This window comes from Oryctolagus cuniculus, chromosome 17 (genome assembly GCF_051225735.1).
Source record: "Oryctolagus cuniculus isolate XC-2025 breed Fujian yellow rabbit chromosome 17, ASM5122573v1, whole genome shotgun sequence".
Taxonomy (NCBI): Eukaryota; Metazoa; Chordata; class Mammalia; order Lagomorpha; family Leporidae; genus Oryctolagus; species Oryctolagus cuniculus.
This window is the reverse complement of record NC_142883.1, coordinates 45,393,380-45,408,766: the sequence shown is the minus strand read 5'-3', so window position 1 is coordinate 45,408,766 and position 15,387 is coordinate 45,393,380. Positions and strand designations below refer to the sequence as shown.

The 15,387-nt window shown below is 39.9% G+C and overlaps 1 protein-coding gene across 1 annotated transcript in view; it reads right to left on the bottom strand.

Annotated features, from left to right (window-relative positions):
- The window catches only part of EFCAB5 (EF-hand calcium binding domain 5), a 139,449-nt gene that overhangs the window by 69,566 nt on the left and 54,496 nt on the right, over positions 1 to 15,387 (bottom strand). The window contains exon 8 of the mRNA XM_070061151.2: positions 13,147 to 13,217. Coding sequence (XP_069917252.1) covers positions 13,147 to 13,217 — 71 coding nt within the window. The remainder of the gene's footprint in view (positions 1 to 13,146; positions 13,218 to 15,387) is intronic.

Here is a 15,387-nt window from a genome sequence, read left to right as displayed (position 1 = left end):
AAAGTTACCTAAAATGCCAGTAATCACATTCAAGATGTTTAGAGAAAACAAATATCCCTGAAATGGTTTTCTTAATAAGATGATGAAATGAAACTGTGGATCCTCTCTAAGACTGAAATTTGGGAATTTCAGAAAGGATTCTTTTGTCAGCATCTGTTTACCTCTGGTCTGAGCAGAAGACAATGCTGTTTTTCTAACCGGAGCCCACTGAAATCCAAAGGTTAAGACTTTGGTTTCTTGTCAAACTTGCACAGGAAACACAATATCTTTTCCATAACTCAGCACAAGTGTTAAAGTGATACAAATGATAAGCTTCTTATCCTGGAATGAGTTGTCTTTTGGGTATCAACTGTACTGAGAATTTAGATCAAACCTGACACTATTCTAAAACATATTTCTTTTTTTGAAATACTTGATTTATAAAAAAAAAAAATCCCAAGTGAAACATAAATTCGGCATTTTAAATTGTTTCTGCCAGTAATATTTAAATATTTAAAGCATCGTTCTTTTTTTTAAAGATTTACCTTATTTATTTGAAAGACAGTTACAGAGAGAGGTAGAGACAGAGAGAGAGAGAGAGATCTTCCATCAGCTGGTTTACTCCACAGATGGCCACAACAGCCAGAGCTGCACAGATCCAAAGTCAGGAGCCAGGAGCTTCTTCCAGGTCTCCCATGCAGGTGCAGGGGCCCAAGGACTTGGGCCATCTTCTACTGATATCCCAGGCCATAGCAGAGAGCTGGATTGGAAGAGGAGCAGCCGGGACTCGAACCGGCGCCCATATAAGATGCTGGTGCTTCAGGCCAGGGCTTTAACCCTCCGTGCCACAGCACCAGCCCCATTTTTTTCTTTGGAAGTAAGGCAATGGGTATGGCAGGTGGAAGAAATTTAAAACTCATGGCCTGAGCCGGCGCCGCGGCTCACTAGGCTAATCCTCCGCGTAGCGGCGCCGGCACACCGGGTTCTAGTCCCGGTTGGGGCGCCGGATTCTGTCCCGGTTGCCCCTCTTCCAGGCCAGCCCTCTGCTGTGGCCCGGGAGTGCAGTGGAGGATGGCCCAGGTGCTTGGGCCCTGCACCCCATGGGAGACCAGGAAAAGCACCTGGCTCCTGGCTCCTGCCATCGGATCAGCGCGGTGCGCCGGCCGCGGTGGCCATTGGAGGGTGAACCAACGGCAAAGGAAGACCTTTCTCTCTGTCTCTCTCTCTCTCACTGTCCACTCTGCCTGTCAAAAACAAACAAACAAACAAACAAAAACAAACAAACAAAAAAAAAACCTCATGGCCTGGGGCCGGCGCTGTGATGACGTAGTGGGTGAAGCTGTCGCCTGCAGTGCCAGCATCCCATATGGGCACCAATTTGAGTCCTGGCTGCTCCACTTCTGATCCAGCTCTCTGCTGTGGCCTAGGAAAGCATTAGAAGATGGCCCAAGTTCTTGGGTCCCTGCACCCGCATGGGAGACTTGGAGAAGCTCCTGGCTCCTGGCCTTGGATCAGCCCAGCAGCAGCCATTGCGGCCATTTGGGGAGTGACCAAAAGATGGAAGACTTCTCTCTGTCTTGCCCTCTCACTGTAACTCTAACTCTCAAATAAATGAATAAAATCTTTTTTTTTTTTTAAAAAAAGAGTTCCTTTGAGCCTTTATTTACTAGAATATAACAGATGAAAAGTAAAAGGTAAATCTTAGTCAACAAAGGGATCACCACCTATTCATTAATCCATGAGAAAAAAGGTCTACTAGGAAAATGATACACATATAGAGTCATCTGTGAGCATTTATTTTCCCCATTTCTCTTTTTCTCTGCATTAATTATTACTCAGTGACTTCTCTAAACATACCCTATCCTGAGTGCTAATAACATTGCTTATTACATACAATCAACAGAAGGGCAATTGTATGGCCGGGTATCTCCACTGGGTGGCATTTGTATGTAGTATCTGAACTTTAAGCCTAGCATTAATGATTGTATTTCCTTTTAGTTTCATTAAATGAGTGTTGGTTAAATAACCTTAAAGCAGATCCATTCAAAAGCAAGTGCTTCAAACACTATTTCTATGTCACACAGGTAGAATCAATGATTTGTTGATCAGATTATTAAATATTTTCAATAACTTTCTATACAAGAAATTTCTATCCAGGTAATAACTCTTCTCTATAATGAAAGCTATGGATTGCATGCTGTTTGCATTTCAAGATTAGAAGTTAGAAAATGTCAGGAAAACTAATATTAATAGTCCAAGCAAGCCATTAAAGCAAAAATACACACACATACACACACACACAGCACACACACTTAGAAAATGGGTAAAGATGATGTGTATCTAAAAATAACTTGACAGACACGTGCACATTCTACATGATGCCTTTTAGATGTAGTCCCAACCTAACTTCCTCTCTAATTTCTCACCCTTCCCCAATCAGTCCTTTATATTTCTTTTCTTTCTTTCTTTTTTAAAGATTTATTTATTTATTTGAAAGGCAGAGTTACAGAGAGCCAGAGAGAGAGAGAGAGAGAGAGAGAGAGAGAGGTCTTCCATCTGCTGATCAGAGGTGGGCCAATCCAAAGCCAGGAACCTGGAGCTTCTTCCCGGACTCCCACGTGGTTGCAGGAGCCCAAGCACTTGAGCCATTTTCTGCTTTCGCAGGCCATAGCAGAGAGCTGGATTAGAAGTGGAGCCCATATGGAATGCCAGCACTGCAAGCGGCAACTTTATCTACTACAGCACAGCACCAGCGCCTTTATGTTTCTTTATATGTTGGTCCTCTGTCCTGAAAGTCCTTCTCCCCTTTCCACATCTGTCCAGCTCCTTAACACCAGCTACATTACATCATCTGAGCACCTTGGCTCCCCTCTCTGTGTGCTCCTCCTCCGATATGCTCACATCTTTATTACACTGATTTGGAATTATTTGCGTGTTGTCTGTTCACTTACTCTGTAGCCCCAACACTTGGCATATATAAGAGGACTTCAAAAAGTTTATGGAAATAGGATTAAAATACAGTGTACATTTTCTATGAATTTTTGAAGACCACATGTACAATTAAAAATGGCCACAATGTGTGGCAGGTGGAGCTGCTGCCTAGGACACTGGCATTCCGTGAGAGCGCTGTTTCAAGTCCAGCGCTCCGCTTCTGATCCAGCTCTCTGCTAGTGGCCTGGGAAACAGCAGCAGAGGATTGCCCAAGTGCCTGGGCCCCAGTGCCCACATAGAGGCCCTGGAGACGCTCCTGCCTCCTGGCTCCTGCCTCCTGCCTCCTGGCTCCTGCCTGGCACAGCCCTGTCCATTGCGGTCCTCTGGGGAGTTGGCCAGTAGACAGAAGATTTATCTTTCTTTGTCTCTCCCTCTCTCTGTAACTCTGACTTCAAACAAATAAATAAATTTTCTGTTAAAAAAGGGGGGCCGGCCACAATGGGGATGTACACTTAGTGCAGGAGTGAAGACATCAGTTGAAACACCTGTGTCACATGTCAGAGTGCCAGCTTTACTCCTTGTTCCATTTTCCTGCTAACACACGCCCTGGGAGCCGGCAGGTGATGGCCCGGGTAGTTGGTCCCTGCCATCAACATGGGAGTTGTGGTTTGAGTTCCAGGCTCCTAGCTTCAGCTTGGCCCAGCCCCAGCGTTGTGGGTGTTTGGAGACTGAACCAATGGATGGGAGATCTTGTCTGTCTATTAGTTGTCTCTCTCTCTCTTCCTGAAAAAACATTTTTTTCCTAAAAATGTCTACTATACAGGCCAAAATTTTGACTCAGAACACATTAGTACAAGGTCAGGCTTGTGGAGGATGTGAGTCAATTACTTATCACATGAAAGGTGAATTCACATTATCTTGGTGTATCTCCTCATAAGCTTTCATTGTGTATTTATGGTGAAACAAGATAGGGGCCCAGTCTCCTACTACAGACTTTTAGAGCTAACACACAGGTAAAACACAACTTAATCTAAGCCAAAAGAGAAAAAAAAAATCTTAGCAATAACAATAATGATAAACAAAAGCTTAAACTAAACAGAGGACAATATAGCAAAGAGAAGTCTATACTACCCTGTTCATTGCAGCACTATTCACAGTAGCCAAGACAGGAAAACAAACTATGTATCCATCAATGAATGAATGGATAAAGAAAATGTGGTAGACATATACACAATGAAGCACTACTCAATCTTAAAAAAGAAGGAAATTTTGTCATTTGCAATGACACAGACAAACCTGGAAGACATTGTGGTAAGTGAATTAAGAAAGGCACAAAAAACAAATACAGTAAGCTCTTACTTGTATGTAGAATCTAAAAATGTTGAACTCATACAAGCAGAGTGTAGGATGATGGTTACTAGGGACTGGGGGTGGGGGAAGTGGGGAGATGTTGATCAAAGGGTAGAGTTTCAAGAGGCCTAAGTTTTCAAGATACACTGACAGCAGGATGACTGCAGTCAGAAATAACATATTGCATATTTCAGAATTGCTGAAACAGTAAATCTCAAATGTCTTACCAGAAAAAATCGACAGCTAAGTGAGGTGGCAGAGACATTAATTAACTTGATTTAGTCATTCCACTTTTTATACATATGTCAAAACATCACATGATACTCCAATTATGATTTATCAATTAAAATAATATTAATAAAAATAAATTAATGAAATAAAGAAGCTGAATAGAAGGGGAGGAACAAAAGCTAAAACTTAAGAATTGAAAAAACTCTAGAATATATGAGAAAGGGTTATTTTGTAAAAACAAGGATAGTTCAGTTAAGGAATTTATTAATAACAATCCATTATATTAATAACTAAATTAATATCATATGATTATGCCAATAAGTAAAATAGGGTATTTAAAAATATTCAAAATCAATTTTTGGTTTTTAAAACCCTCAAATAAATTAAGTACAAAAGGAAACTCTTAAACTTGGTATCTCCCAGAATATTGGTCATAATAGAACAGCCACAGAAGTAATTTGCTGGATAATAAGCAAACAAATGGATAAAATAAAAGAAAATGCAAGGCCCAGGCATTTTTACAAGGACTGCACTTGTTCCAGAGTCACTTTCCTTCTCCCCTCCTCTATTACTCTAACACCGGGAATTGGAAGAGTGAATAGAAAAAGAAATATCAAAGCATCCATACCATAAAAATTAGGATAGAGCCGCTCAAACACAAGGAATATGAAAAGAAGTACCGAAGGGTCATAGCAACCATGCAAACATAAGAAGGAGAGGGGAGGGAAAGGAGAAGGAGAGAAGGGAGAGCAAATGTCAGATAAATAAGTCAGTTTGGAAGAAAATCCAAAAAAAAGAAAAATGTTTTCACACTTGCTTTAAATAACAGAACAACTTAATAGTAACACATAGTCAATGTAATAATTCAAGGATAAGCTGATGAAGCAGTAGAATTAAATTAAAAGGTAAAGTTTAAGTGTAAGAGACCAAGCTAATTATCAAAATGTAAAAAATCAAGCAAAATAAAATGGAGTTACTGACAGAGACAAAAGGGGTTCAGATAATCAGAGTGAATACAGGTTTTAAAAAGTGGAAAGAAATTATTAAATGAGAAAGAACTAATAGATACAAAAAAACCCTAATCCCACATAAGGATAGTTGGCTTCCCTGATGTAGACAACCCAAAACTAGAAAAGAGGATATATTCAAAGACATAATATGAAAAAATGTCCATCAAATTAAAAAAACTGGATATTAAAAGAACATACAATATTTAAACATTTTTTAAACAAAATGCTCTATACCAAGATATATTCTACTGAAACTCTTGAACCTAGAGGATGAATTTCAAGGCATGCAGTCTAATAAACCAAGTCATCTACAAGACAAGCAACAGGAAGACAGTAACTTCTTTCTTTTTTTGTCCCAATGTCATGATAGTAGAGCACAGAAGGATGCCTGACATATGGTAAGTACTCAACAAAATATTTATTGAACCTCTGGCTCAATACCTTTGGTATAGAGTTAGAAATATTATTTCGGCCGGCACCACAGTTCACTAGGCTAATCCTCCACCTGTGGTGCCAGCACCCCGGGTTCTAGTCCTGGTCAGGGCACCGGTTCTGTCCCAGTTGCTCCTCTTCCAGTCCAGCTCTCTTCTGTGGCCCGGGAAGGCAGTAGAAGACGGCCCAAGTCCTTGGGCCCTGCACCCGCATCGGAGACCAGGAGGAAGCACCTGGCTCCTGGTTTCGGATTGGTGCAGTGCCAGCCATAGTGGCCACTTGGGGGGTGAACCAACAGAAAAAGGAAGACCTTTCTCTCAGTCTCTCTCTCTTTCACTATCTAACTCTGCCTGTCCAAAAAAAAAAAAGAAAAAAAGAAAAAAAAAGAAATATTATTTCATTTTATCATATCATTTCCCCACACTCTGATCATTGTCATGAGTCCCTCACTTTGTGATATTAATATCTCTGTTTTCAAGAAAAAATGGTATAAATTTGTGTATAGGATGTCTACATATGAAGTAAATATGGCGAAGTGTTCAAAATTGCTAAATTTTAAAACTAAAACATAAGCTTATAAAAATGAATGGAGAAAAAAATAAAGTTGATGTCAGACTTCTGAACCACAACATTCAATACTAGAAAACAATAAAGCAATATCTATAATGTTTTGAGATTAAAAGAAACTATGACCCATTAGCAGAATACTCATCCAAAATCTAATTTAAGAACAGAGGCAGGGACCAGTGCTGTGATATAGTGGACTAAGCCTCCGCCTGCAGCACTGGCATCCCAGATGGGCGCTGGTTCAAGTCCCAACTGCTCCTCTTCTGATTCAGCTCTCTGCTATCTCCTGGGAAAAGCAGTAGAGGATGCCCAAGTGCGTGGGGCCCTGCACCCGTGTGGGAGATCTAGAGGAAGCTCCTGGCTCCTGGCTTCAGATTGGCTCAGCTCCAACTATTGCAGCAATTTGGGGAGTGAACCAGCAGATGGAAGACTTCTCTCTCTCTGCCTTGTCTCTCTATAACTCTGCCTTTCAAATAAATAAATAAATCTAAAAAAAAAAAAAAAAGAATAAAGGCAATACTAAACATTCTCAACATAGACAAATTCATACAATATAGCACCCATGTGACATTCTGGAAAAAACCACTTTATAATAAATTTAGCCAAGTAGGAGATTATTAAAATAATAAATCAAAAAAAACCCTGGGAAAAATAAAGACATTGCCAAAGGATAAGAAATGAACCTTAAATGCAATTAAGTATTGAATTAACATGAATCAACTGTGGTAACTATACTTACAAAAAAGAAAGAAGCTTGTGTAAATTTGGGCAAAATTAAAATTACAAAATAAAATTGGGAAACAGATGGAAACAGAAAGGAAGACATGAGGAAATATTCATGCTTTACGTTAATATCTTTTATAGCAAAGTATCAACTGTTTCTAAAATTGAAATATGTAGTTAAAAAAATAATGACTTCTCCCTTTTATGGTCTTCACATATGTGGCTATTTCTTAAATGACTTTAAATAAATTATTCTGAAAAGATATGAAGGTGGGTTTTAGTGATTCCTTATTTTCACTTCAGCTTCTTGTTCTTCTGTTGAAATTAAGTATACTTATATTTTTGTTTTAAAGTAATCAAATTTTTATAACTATTATGATCATCTATATTGCTATATACTATACTTCTTTATACAAAGCAACATAGATTATAAAGCTTTTTTATTATTATTTTTTATAAAGCTGTCTTGAATGATGTTCTCCTAAGGTTGACAATGGTTACTTCTAGGCAAAAATCTATGGTGATTTAAAAATTCTCATCTTTGGAGGCTGGTGTTGTGGCATAGTGGGTTAAGCTACTGCCTACAACAGGCATCCTGCATGGGCACTGGATTGAGTGAAAGCTGCTCCACTTCCTACCCAACTCCCTGTTAATGCACCTGGGAAAGTAGCAGAAGATGGCCAAGTGCTTGGGCTCCTGTCCCTGACACAGGAGACTGCAATGAAGTTCCTGGCTCTGACTTCAGCCTCATTTAGCCCTTGCCATTGTGGCTATTTGGGGAGTGAATGGATGAAAGATTCTCTCTCTCTCTCTCTCTCTCTCTCTCTCTGCAACTCCACCTTTCAAATAAATAAATAAATCTTTTTAAAAAAAAAAAACCCTTATCTTTGTACTTATATCTGTTTAAATAATTCTTTTTAATGGTCATGTATACTTTTTAGAAAATTGAGCAATTTTTCCTTAGAAAAATATGTCAAAGTGCTGGAATATGCATATTGTTATTCTATTTTATGTATTTATCTGTGTTTTAAAATTCCTCATCCTGGGGCCAGCCTTGTGGCATAGAAGGTAAAGCCACACCTGTAACAGAAGCAACCCATAGAAGCACTGGTTTGTCTCCCAGCTGCTCCACTTCTTCTTCTTCTTCTTCTTTTTTTTTTTAATTTTATTTATTTATTTAGTTAGTTAGTTGTTCCACTTCTGATATTGCTCCTTGCTAGTGGGCTGGGAAAAGCAGAGGAAGGGGCCGGCGCCGCGGCTCAGTAGGCTAATCCTCCGCCTAGCGGTGCTGGCACAGTGGGTTCTAGTCCCGGTGGGGGCGCCGGATTCTGTCCCGGTTGCCCCTCTTCCAGGCCAGCTCTCTGCTGTGGCCCAGGAGTGCAGTGGAGGATGGCCCAGGTGCTTGGGCCCTGCACCCCATGGGAGACCAGGAAAAGCACTTGGCTCCTGGCTCCTGCCATCGGATCGGCGCGGTGCGCCGGCTGCAGCGCGCCGGCCGCGGCGGCCATTGGAGGGTGAACCAACGGCAAAGGAAGACCTTTCTCTCTGTCTCTCTCTCTCACTGTCCACTCTGCCTGTCAAAAAAAAAAAAAAAAAAAAAAGGCAGAGGAAGATGACCCAAGTGTTTGGGTCCCTGCAACCCATATGGGAGATCTGAGTAAAGCTCCTAGCTCCTGGTTTCCGCCTGGCCACTGTGGCATCTAGAGAGTGAACCAGTGGATGAAAGATCTCTCTTACTCTGTCTCTCTCCTTCTCTCTCTACAAATAAAAACACAATAATAAATCTTAAAAAATATTCTTGGCTGGTGCCGCGGCTCACTAGGCTAATCCTCTGCCTTGCGGCGCTGGCACACCGGGTTCTAGTCCCGGTCAGGGCGCCGGATTCTGTCCCGGTTGCCCCTCTTCCAGGCCAGCTCTCTGCTGTGGCCAGGGAGTGCAGTGGAGGATGGCCCAGGTGCTTGGGCCCTGCACCCCATGGGAGACCAGGATAAGTACCTGGCTCCTGCCTTCGGATCAGCGCGGTGCACTGGCTGCAGCGCACTGGCCGCAGTGGCCATTGGAGGGTGAACCAACGGCAAAAGGAAGATCTTTCTCGCTGTCTCTCTCTCACTGTCCACTCTGCCTATCAAAAAAAAAAAAAAAAAAAAAAAAAAGAAATGTGGTTTTCAGAGTCTCAAATAAATAAATAAATCTTTTAAAAAAAGTTTCAAGACTTTTAAGCATCTGAGTGTACATTAGTAGCATTCCATAAAATTAGATACAAGATTTTGATATGAGAGTTATTAAGGTGAATATTTTATAAATTTCCAAGTGGTTAGACTTAATTTTTAAATTTGTTAATTATTTTCCAGTTTTACATAGTCATAACAGAATATATAGATTTCTGTTTTTTGGAGCTAACCAGATTTTCTTGGTGGCCTATTTTTGATAAATTTTGACCAATATTTCGTGACAACTGTCAAAGGGTCACTGTAGGAATTAAAGTTCAACATGTAAGTGTTCAATATAAGTGTTCAAATCACTTATAAATAAGTTTTATTTATTCTTTATATACTTATTTATTTTTACTCTTTTGATTTATTACTTCAAAATTTTTTATTATTTCACATCATACACAAAAATTAACAAAAGATGGATCAAAGACTTAAGTAGGCATAAATGTAGGAACTCAGACTATAAAACTCTCAGAAGAAAGCAATTAAGCAATAACTATCTTGTTCTGAGATGAACAGAAAATGTGACCCATGACAAAAGAATACCCATTCAGTTACACAATTACCTTACATTAGGCAATGGCTTCTTAGGTAGGACACCAAAGCAAAAGCAACAAAAGAAATACATTAGACTTCATTAAAATCTTTATTTTTCAGAGGATGCCAGCAAGAAAGTGAGAAAACAAGCCAGAGATCTAACATGTGTTTCAGCAGAGTTCTTCACATAGAGGAAAAAGAGGGTGAGGATAAAAAAGTATTCAAAGAAATAATGGTTGAACATTTCCCATACTAGCCAAAAGATAAACCTACAGCTTCAAGAAGCTGAGCAAGGGCCGGCACTGCGGAGTGGCGGATAAAGCCGCCACCTGCAGTGCCCGCATACCATATGAGTACCGGCTGCTCCAATTCCAATCCAGCTCTCTGCTATGGCCTGGGAATGCAGTAGAAGATGGCCCAAGTCCTTGGACCCCTGCACCACGTGGGAGACCCGGAGGAAGCTCTTTGCTCCTGGCCTCAGATTGGCGCAGCTCCAGGAATTGCAGCCAACTGGGGATGAACTAGTGGATGGAAGACCTCTCTCTCTCTCTCTCTCTCTCTCTCTCTCTCAGTGTGTGTAACTCTGACTTTCAAATAAATAAATAAATCTTTTTTTTTTTTAAAAAGAAGCTGAGCAAACCCCAACAGTATAAACACAAAGAGATTCATGACAAGAGACATATAACCAACCTTCAGAATAGTAAAGACAAACCAGTGAGAGAAAAATAGCACTTTTACTTATTAAGGAAAAACAGTTCAAGTCATAGTGGGTTTTTCACCAGCAACCAAGGAGGCCAGAAGGAAGCAGGCTTTTCAAGTACTCAAAGAAAAGACTTGTCAACTCAGAGTTCTATTTCCAGTGAAATTATCCTTCAGGAACGAAGGGGGAAAAAAAGATATTCTCAGAGTGTCTGTCATCTGAAGACTTACTTGACAAGTGTTTGTTGTCTGAAGACCTACTTGACAAGTGTTTGTTGTCTGAAGGTTTATTCTGAAAGAATGCCTAAAGGAAGTTGCAGAAACGGAATGTATAAAAGAAGGAGCCTTGAAACATCAAGAAGGAAGAACAGAGTAAAAAATACAAAGAAAGTAAATATAATTTCTTTCTCTTCTCAAGTCTTCTAAATTGTTTAACAATTGAAGCAAAAATGTATTACTGCCTATTATAATATATGTACAGGATATCTTGAAGACAACACATTAAAAATGGAAAAGTATTAAAATGACTAAATAAAAGTATTAAATGACTAAATAAAAGTATTAAATGATTAAATGAATAGGAGGTAAGGTTTTTATATTTTGCTTGAACTGATAAAATGTGGTTTTTTTAAAGAATTATTTTATTTATTTGAAAGCCAGAGTTACACAGAGAGAGAAGGAGAGGCAGAGAGAGGTCTTCCATTCCACTGGTACACTCCCCAAATGACTGCAACGGTCAGAGCTGAGCTGATCCAAAGCTAGGAGCCAGGAGCTTCTTTCCAGGTCTCCCACGTGGGTGCAGGGGCCCAAGGACTTGGGTCATCTTCTACTGCTTTCCCAGGCCATAACAGAAAGCTGGATTGGAAGAAGAGCAGCCGGGACTAGAACTGGCACCCATTTGGGATGCTGGCGCTTCAGGCCAGGGCTTTAACCCGCTGCCCCACAGCACCGGCCCCAGGCTAAAATGTTACTACCAGTAGATGGCTGTGGTACTGAAATAGTTCCATATCTTAACTTTAGTGGTATTTATAGAAATCTGCATATGTGATAAAACAGCAAAGTACCACATACACACGTCAATTTCCTAGTTTTTATAATATACTAAAGTCATGGTCTGATTTAGCAGAAAGCTGGAGTAGGGAGCCAGAATCAGGAATACAACCCAAGCACATAAACGTGGGATGTGGGCATCCTAATTGACATCTTGCCTGATAGGGTAAACTCCTACTTCATAGAATTGTTATTACTTAGAATTTCCAAGAGAAGCCATCACATACAAGCCACAGTAGAAGAATCATATGTTGGTCAGAGAGAGAGGGAAGAAAGAGCAAAGGAAAGTCCAAATCAGAGCCCTTACTGGGGGTCCACAGGAAATGCAAAGCAGGGAAAGAGCCGAGGATGGACTAGTGTGAATGATTCTGGCAGACTCTGGGGACACAGAAGCTATCCCTGGTTGTCTGGCCCCTGGGCTGATTCAGCATAGGGGAAATACTGGCTTGGTGTGTGAGAATTAGTAAAGAGCCTGGATTCTGGATCACAGGGGACATATAAACAACTTTGACTATAGGTTTAGCCTATAAATGACTAATGGATGTCAAATAGACAAATACAGAATCTAAGAAAATACAGAATATAACTGAGATAACTCTGCCAAATTCTTACGTGTACAATAAACATTTCAAAAGGGATTCCAGAAATCCTCCATCCAGAAGCTAGAAACTACACAGAGCATAGTCTGTACCTTCAATGAAATAAGAGTGTATGAGAAAAGAAAGAAAAAGGTATCTCTACTTTGGGATTCATTAGAGAAAAACCAGGGGGAATAGAGGAAACATGAGGAATTATAAAAACAGGCCAAAGAAGACTTTGGACTCCAGTATCAATAAATACTTCCTATAATTACTCTACTACAATAGAATCATATTTTCTCAGTTATACTATTATATAGACTTTGGAACCAAACTACCTGAATACAAATATCTCATTTTCCACAAACTGCGAGACCATCTGCAGGTTATTTAACCTTTCTGAACTTCAGTGTTTTCATCTATAAAAGTAAAATATTAACAAAAAAGAGAAGTAGAGGCTAAGCGTTGCTGAAAGGATTACCCAACTTCATATCTTAGGACAGGGCTCAGCCCAAAGGGAACACTTTGTAAGTCTCAAATATTGTAAGTTGTGTAACCAGATTTCACTGAATAAAAAGTGTTGGTTTTTCCTGATCTTACCATAGGGTGTCAGCAGAAGTTTTTCACTTTCGTATCATGAGGGTCGCTAATTGAAAGAAATTGTAAGATGCCTTTGATTGTAAGAAAGGTTAAAATACTTCAAAATATATGTATCTCAGAATGATAACATGTTTATATGGTTTCATTTAATTTAATTCTAAGTTAGTTTATGTGTAACATAGAGCAAAAGACAGTTAAAACAGGCAACATAGTTTGATTCAAGTATTATATAATGTAACTTCTTACTTCTGTAAATTCCATTTTGTTCAATCCGGGTTCCATTGAGCCAGTAATATCCAACTGTTGGCAATATGATTCTAGAATAAAGGTTATTTGCTAGTTAGTTTAATTGTGATACATTTGTATTTACATTATAGTGCTTTAAAAGAACATACAATTGTTTTCTAACTTTGCTTTGTCTCTAATGTTTCTTAAATAAAATAATAAGAAATGTTTGGGTTTGACATTATTTCTAATGTCTATCTATAGTTAAAGTAAATTATATACAAGTGATTTTCAAAAAGTTCATGGAAAATGTACATTATAAATAAAACAGATGTGCAAAATTAAATCATAAGCTTATTTTGGTGCAAAAATATTTTGAAACCCATGCACATGAGAAGTCATCAAAAAGTTCATGAAAAATGTATATTATGAGAAAACCATAAATGGATATCAAATTTTTTTGCACTCAAATAAAACATTTTGAAATACTGGTAATGACTAGATTAGGATAAAGCCTAAACAGACATGTACAACCATTGAACAAAGACTACAAAAACATCTGTGTTGCTTTATACCAGGATTTATGCTAGCAGGTTCTTTTTCCATTTTAAAGATTTATTTTATTTATTTGAAAGACAGAGTTACAGAGAGAGGCAGAGAGAGAGAGGTCTTCTATCCACTGGTTCACACTCCCCAAGTGTCTGCAATGGCCAGACCTGAGCCAATCCAAAGCCAAGAGCCAGGAGCTTCTTCTCCCATGTGGGTGCAGGAACCCAGGGACTTGGGCCATCCTCCACTGCTTTCCCAGGCCATAGCAGAGAGCTGGATTGGAAGAGGAGCTGCCGGGACTAGAACCAGTGCCCACATGGGATGCCAACACTTCAGGCCAGAGCCTCAATCCACTGTGCCACACCGCCAGCCCCTACGCTAGTAGGTTCTAAAACAAAGCATCTTCATAAACTTTTTAAAATGTTTAGTTATTTATTTTTCACCTACTTGAAAGAAATAATGACAGCAAGAGAAATAGGGAGAGAGAGATCTTCCATCTGCTTGTTCACTCAAATGCCTGCAACAGCCAAAGCAGGGCCAGGCCAAAGCCAGGAGCCCAGAATGCCATCCATGCTTTTCACAAGGGCAGCAGGGGCATAAGCACTTGAACCATCACCTGCTGCCTCCATACTGCATGAGCAGGAAGCAGGATCAGAAGGGGAGTAGCTGGGATTCAAAGCTGCACTCCAGTATGGTGTGTAGGAGTCCCGAGTAGCAGTATAACCCATGGTGCCACAGGGCCTACCCTTACAAACTTCCTTTTTAAAAAATGGTTTTGGAGGCAGATGTTTGAGCTAACACTTAAGATGCCACTTGGGATGCCTGCAATCCGTATCAGAGTGCTGGGTTTGAGTCCCAGCTCCACTCCTAATTCTAGCTTCCTACTGTTGTACACCCTAGGAAGCAGAAGGTGATGGCTCAGTGATTTGGTCTCTGCCACCCATCTGGGAAACTTGTCACCCACATGGGACACTTAGATTGATTTCCCAGCTTGTAGCTTTGATCTGGCCCAGGCCCAGCTGTTGTGGGCATTTGGGAGAGTGAACTAGCAAATGAAAGATTTCTATCTCTTTTTTTCTCTCAAATTAAAAAAAAAATATTAAACTTTCTTTTGTTTATAATGTTTCTTTTTTTCTTTTCTTTTTAAAGATTTATTTGAAAGACAGATTTAGAGACACAGAGAGGGATTCTTCCATCTCCTGGTTTACTCACCAGATGGCTACAACAGCCAGGGCTGTGCCAGGCCGAAGCCAGGAATCTGGAACTCCATTCGGGTCTCTCACATGGGTGCAAGGGCACAAGCACTTGAGCCATCTTTTGCTGCTTTCCCAGGCACACTAAAGCAGCTAGAACTCAAACAGGTGGTCATTGGGGATGCTGGCATTGCAGCTGGCCATTGGAGACATTTGGGGAGTGAACCAACAAATGGAAGATTTCTCTCTGTCTCTCCTGCTCTCTCTCTCTCTCTCTCTCTGTGTGTGTGTGTGTGTGTGTGTGTGTGTGTGTAGTGTGTGTGTATGTGTGTGTGTCTGTCTCTATAACTCTGCCTTTCAAATAAATAAATTAATAAATAAATAAATCTTTAAGAGAGCCAGGAAACTGAAAAATAAAATTTAAGATGCAAACAAAAGAACCAAGAAACAAAATTATTACAAGGTGATCAAAGATAGTAGAAAAACAAATTAAGAGAGAATGCTATTACAAAAGCCAAGA